A 6,664-nucleotide genomic window follows, 5' to 3' on the forward strand; every position below is an offset into this window, starting at 1 on the left:
GTTTATTTATAATATTTATTTAATTTAATGATTTATTTTTTATTTATGTGCATTGCGAAAATTGGACCTTCAGGAAATATCCAGGCAACCTCAGTTCAACCAAGTAGCATTTAATTGGATCAAAGTAACAGATGAACAGAAACAGTCTAGACCTTAGATGACAAAGGTTCCATGATGACCCATTCTATCTACCCAGAATATATTTCCAATCTATACATGCACCTATGTGCCTCTCTTCATGAAGGTGGCCATACACTGTACAACCATCGCAAGACCACAGTCTTGCGATGGTTGTAAAGTGATTAAAAAAACGTACGATCTGCCCATCTTGGACAGGCAGATCTTACTCTCGATCATCGCAAGACTATCTTCCGTTGACCGCAATGCTGAACGGGCAGCGCACACCGGCCCGTTCGGCATTTGTCTCCCGAGCACCGTTCAAACCAGCTGAAAATCGTACGATTTTCTGCTGGTTTGCTAGCGTGCTCCTTAGACAAAAGACGTGCGACCGTACAGTAGAAATGGTCGCACGTCTCCGTTCACACTGCACGATTCTCGTACAATCGCGGGATTTCCCGCGATTCTCGTACGAGAAATGAGCAGTGTATGGGCACCTTCACTCTGATCTCCCCTAACCACTTTAGGTTCTGCCTTCATATACAGTTTAGTGCCATTCACTAACACTCAATGGATTCCTGATTGGCTGGTCTAATTATCCCTTTGATGTTAGTTAACTAAACAGGTTTTGACAACATTTCCTACAGCTGTTCTATTGTGTACAATCAACAAAACAGGATGGTCAACTGGTCAAGAAACTTACACAATAAAAACCTAGTTAGCATAGGTGTGTTAAAGAACATCAGCCCAAAGAATTTCCTTCAATACATGAGCATACACCCTAAATATACCCCTAATATATCTACTTCAATCATAATTTACAACAGATGGCAGCGAACGTTTGTGGGTCAAGGTTTAACTGCGGCGTTAACCAACCCTGGTGACGATCGCTCTCAGTCTGCTGGTCTGAGATTGGGTCCCGCGAGCTGGGAAATCTCTGTGCAGGGTGAGGCTGAGAGTGGTATTGTCACGTCCTTGTGACGCCTACGCTCGGTTCAGAACTGTGTATAGTCACATGTGATTAACTTACAGCGGGTTTGGGCAGAGCGTACGCCACACTCAACCCCTTAACTCCAGATAGTTGATCGCATCAAGGTGCTTAATTGCCTCCTACTGGAAGGGAACCCATGGACCAACCACACTTGCCCTTATATAGCCGTATCCAAAGATTTTAACTTATAGAATCCTTAACAGCCAGGATCAATAACATTCTGGACAGCAATGAGCAGGTGGGATCACTTGGGTTGGCTTAGGTGCCAAACCTGGAACTCGTAACAAAATGAATTCAAGTCTAACACATGCAGCAACCAGCACCTTTCTCCCATCTTCTTGCCTTTCATAACCGCTTCCTATCTTACGTCTTCACCCACCTAGGTGACAACCTCTGTTGGCTACTGCCCTTCCCATCCTTTCCTCCTCTGTACTTTAGTTCATCCAACAACATGCATAAGCCACACAACTGCTAGATTCTGTGTTTCTTCTTTTTTTTTTTATGAACTTTATTGTTTACAGTGGATAGCAAATCCCACCAGACTGTGCTCCACCTCTTGAAAAATATGTGGAGTGTGGAGGCCACACTGCCTCGTCAAGGCCCATATGTGTAGTGTGGTCCTAACTCTAATCCATGAGAGCCTCCGTCTTGGAACATATACTGTATATCAAACGTTAAATTTTGTGCAGCTTCGCCTGGAGGTAGCCCATTAGGACCACAGTACACAGAGGGGCCTTGACAAAGCAGTATGGTTTCCACATATTTTGCAAAAGGTGTGCAACTAAAATGCTAGTTAGACAGTGTATTTTTTTTTTTGCAGGCTTGCTGGTAAGTGTGCTGAGAATGATGATTGTGATTGCCATTTGCTTCACTTGTACTCCCACCTCCAACATGTTTCAGTACATTTTGCTCCATGTGGGGCTTAATCATGATCTCTGTGATTAAGCCCCATATTGGGAAAAGTGCGTAAGAGGAGGAAAACAGTCTGGCAGGATGTGTTATGCTGTGTGAACAAAGTTCTTTAAAAAAAAAAAAATGTCAAAAATCTAAGGGTTAATAGAAATGGTCGCACGTCTCCGTTCACACTGCACGATTCTCGTACAATCGCGGGATTTCCCGCGATTCTCGTACGAGAAATGAGCAGTGTATGGGCACCTTCACTCTGATCTCCCCTAACCACTTTAGGTTCTGCCTTCATATACAGTTTAGTGCCATTCACTAACACTCAATGGATTCCTGATTGGCTGGTCTAATTATCCACACTCTGATCTCCCCTAACCACTTTAGGTTCTGCCTTCATATACAGTTTAGTGCCATTCACTAACACTCAATGGATTCCTGATTGGCTGGTCTAATTATCCCTTTGATGTTAGTTAACTAAACAGGTTTTGACAACATTTCCTACAGCTGTTCTATTGTGTACAATCAACAAAACAGGATGGTCAACTGGTCAAGAAACTTACACAATAAAAACCTAGTTAGCATAGGTGTGTTAAAGAACATCAGCCCAAAGAATTTCCTTCAATACATGAGCATACACCCTAAATATACCCCTAATATATCTACTTCAATCATAATTTACAACAGATGGCAGCGAACGTTTGTGGGTCAAGGTTTAACTGCGGCGTTAACCAACCCTGGTGACGATCGCTCTCAGTCTGCTGGTCTGAGATTGGGTCCCGCGAGCTGGGAAATCTCTGTGCAGGGTGAGGCTGAGAGTGGTATTGTCACGTCCTTGTGACGCCTACGCTCGGTTCAGAACTGTGTATAGTCACATGTGATTAACTTACAGCGGGTTTGGGCAGAGCGTACGCCACACTCAACCCCTTAACTCCAGATAGTTGATCGCATCAAGGTGCTTAATTGCCTCCTACTGGAAGGGAACCCATGGACCAACCACACTTGCCCTTATATAGCCGTATCCAAAGATTTTAACTTATAGAATCCTTAACAGCCAGGATCAATAACATTCTGGACAGCAATGAGCAGGTGGGATCACTTGGGTTGGCTTAGGTGCCAAACCTGGAACTCGTAACAAAATGAATTCAAGTCTAACACATGCAGCAACCAGCACCTTTCTCCCATCTTCTTGCCTTTCATAACCGCTTCCTATCTTACGTCTTCACCCACCTAGGTGACAACCTCTGTTGGCTACTGCCCTTCCCATCCTTTCCTCCTCTGTACTTTAGTTCATCCAACAACATGCATAAGCCACACAACTGCTAGATTCTGTGTTTCTTCTTTTTTTTTTTATGAACTTTATTGTTTACAGTGGATAGCAAATCCCACCAGACTGTGCTCCACCTCTTGAAAAATATGTGGAGTGTGGAGGCCACACTGCCTCGTCAAGGCCCATATGTGTAGTGTGGTCCTAACTCTAATCCATGAGAGCCTCCGTCTTGGAACATATACTGTATATCAAACGTTAAATTTTGTGCAGCTTCGCCTGGAGGTAGCCCATTAGGACCACAGTACACAGAGGGGCCTTGACAAAGCAGTATGGTTTCCACATATTTTGCAAAAGGTGTGCAACTAAAATGCTAGTTAGACAGTGTATTTTTTTTTTTGCAGGCTTGCTGGTAAGTGTGCTGAGAATGATGATTGTGATTGCCATTTGCTTCACTTGTACTCCCACCTCCAACATGTTTCAGTACATTTTGCTCCATGTGGGGCTTAATCATGATCTCTGTGATTAAGCCCCATATTGGGAAAAGTGCGTAAGAGGAGGAAAACAGTCTGGCAGGATGTGTTATGCTGTGTGAACAAAGTTCTTTAAAAAAAAAAAAATGTCAAAAATCTAAGGGTTATGCAGCTTATGTGAGCAGTTGGATGGACTATCGGGTCTGTCTGCTGCCCATTGTTGCCTTGCACTCAAGGCCAGTGGTGTAGCCATAGTTCATTGGATTTCTATACTCTAGCTCCCCATGTCTTGACTAGACATTCCCCAAGGAATTGATTAGCTCAGACCCAACAGCCAGAATTAGACACTGTCAATATGACAATGAGAATATATACAGCAAGTAAGACCAACATTGTAAGACTACATTTATAAAGTAGATTATGATCTATATATGCTGATAGCCTCACAGATTACCCCAATGTGTCTACGGCCACCTGATTATCGGATCTTTTACATGACTATGTATCCCTCCCAGTGTCAGATGCTTTGTTGCATTAGAATTTATTTTTTTAAATCTGTTAAGAAAAATAGATGTACCATATTTTTCGCTCCATAAGACGCACTTTTTCCCCCAAACGGAGGGGAAAGATGTGCCTGCGTCTTATGGAGCGAATACCTATCGCCCGACGCCCGGGACATGCAGTTTCGGGCACCGGGCGAGTAGTTTTTTTGTACATTCAGCCCTGCTCCTGACAAGCAGAGCTGAATGTACAGTGGGAGCCGCTGCTGGTTTAATACAAGTGATCTAATTAGATCACTTGTATTAAATCGAGCGGCTGCGATCGTGTCCACACCCCCAGCGCGGTTTTCGGGGTCCCCCGCTCCTCTGGGGGACCGTGACCACGGCATAGGAGCTCACCATAGAGCCCCTTAAGCAGACGAAGAAAGTCCGTTCTTCGTCTGCTCTGTGTGATTACTGAGACCGTGGCGCTGTAATCACAGCGCCACCTGTCTCAGCGATCACTAACTGCAGCTTCTGTCACAGAATCCCTGCGTCCTATGGTCCGGAGCGCCTTATAGAGCGGATAATACGGTAATAAAAAAAGAGCAACAGGAGCAGCATTATGGCCAGGCACCTAGTATTTTTAGAAATGGCATAGTCATACAGTATTTATGTGCTGTGCAAAGAGCAGCATGGAAGGTGCTGCAACCCGTAGTACACAGTCAGAAGACCCTTTTTTTAAAAATATAAATTCTTATTTTATTAAACAATTTTTCAGATATAAAACATACAAAAATAAAGAAAATGTCAATACCACAATGCCATATGATAGAGTAACGTACAACAGCATGCAAAAATAAAGTGATGAAATAGAATCAACTGAAAAATCAGAATGGAGGTCCGTGACTACCGTAACAGAGAGTGCACGTAGTGTTGCATATACCTGAGTCAAAGACAATATACTGTCACAGCATAACAAGTGAACACTGTAAAACAAAAGACATTTCCAAAAGGAGGTCCTTCCGGCCGCCATGAATTCCGGCCACGAAAGGGCTATGGAAAAATCAAACTTTAGGCATTGATGGCGTTCATAATCTAGGTGCAACGTACATAAGTAGGAAATGAGAAAACCGGAAAGAAAAGAGAAAGGAAATCCGCACAAGCAGCAGACGCACAGCAAAGACACAGATGCACAAAGACATGGGGACAGGGCACAGGGATGGAGGGGTAGTGAAAGGATAAAGGACCAACGAGTGCCAGGAGGAACGGGGATAGGGTGGGGGTGCCCCAAACCAGGGTCACATTGAATCAAACTCCCCGTAGTTGTCTGCAGGTGTCCGATTCCAGGAACTCTGCCCAATAGAACCATGTGGCCTAGAACCTATGTACTGTACCCTTCAGAGAGCTAGACAGATCCTTCATATGGCATATGCTTGATGTCATTGACCCGCTGTACCCATTGGCCTACAGTAGGAGGTGCGGACTGTTTCCACAAGACATGCAGATATCAGATATAACTAACTATTGATTGTTGCACTTGTTAGCTTGTTTTTGGCTCTTTTCTTGGTTTTCATAAATAACCTGGATGAAGTACTTACCTCTTTGCAGTAGGTTAGTGGTCTTCAAAGCCAGCAGCTTCCTTAGAGCGTTTGTGTGATTCCCCTGCACATAGCGAAGGAGGGGCAGCTCCTGAATTCTGCAAGAACAGATTGTGTTACTTGTCTGCACATGATATATATGATAACAGAAAAATTAGAAGTATAGAAAGAAAATTATTATACTATATGATTTATATAGCACCAACAGTTTATGGAGTGCTTTAAAAAATAAAGAGAGAGACAGTGCAGTCACAAATACAATTCAATACAAGAGGCTTAGGACTCTGCTCATGAGAGTTTACAATGTGATAGGGAGAGGCTAGTAATACAAAGAGGTGGTAAGTAACTCTGGGGGATTAGTTGATGGAGATAGTAAAAGTTTAGTAATTGGTTAGAGATGGGATATGTGTCCCTGAAGAGAACAGTTTACGGGGATCACCTAAAGGTGGACAGAATAGGAGAGATACTCCAGAGGATGGGATACACTATGGAGGTGAGCATGGGAGGAGTCGATGAGGGAATTAGAGAGCAGGAGGCGTTGGTTTGGAAGATATTTTGACACCGGGTTGGTGATATAGCTGGAGGGCAGAGTTGTGGTTGGCTTTGTATGTTATTCTGTTAATATTTTGAATATAATTTGTTGGGCGAGTAGAAGCCAGTGGAGGGATTGACAGAGAGGGGCGAGGGAATGCAAGCCAATGGAGGGATTGGCCGGGAGGGATGAGGGATGGAAGCCAGTGGAGGGAATGGCAGTGAGGGGGGGAGGATGGAAGCCAGTGTAGTGATTGGCATTGGCAGAGGGGGGCGGGGGGGGGATGGAAGCCGGGGGGGGGACT

General features: G+C 44.1%; 1 protein-coding gene across 1 annotated transcript in view; it reads right to left on the bottom strand.

The window, feature by feature from the left end:
- The window catches only part of LOC108784854 (transient receptor potential cation channel subfamily V member 6-like), a 52,989-nt gene that overhangs the window by 43,142 nt on the left and 3,183 nt on the right, over positions 1-6,664 (bottom strand). The window contains exon 2 of the mRNA XM_018553796.1: positions 5,829-5,926. Coding sequence (XP_018409298.1) covers positions 5,829-5,926 — 98 coding nt within the window. The remainder of the gene's footprint in view (positions 1-5,828; positions 5,927-6,664) is intronic.

This window comes from Nanorana parkeri, unplaced genomic scaffold (assembly GCF_000935625.1).
Source record: "Nanorana parkeri isolate BGI_ZX_2015 unplaced genomic scaffold, ASM93562v1 scaffold130, whole genome shotgun sequence".
Lineage (NCBI taxonomy): Eukaryota > Metazoa > Chordata > Amphibia > Anura > Dicroglossidae > Nanorana > Nanorana parkeri.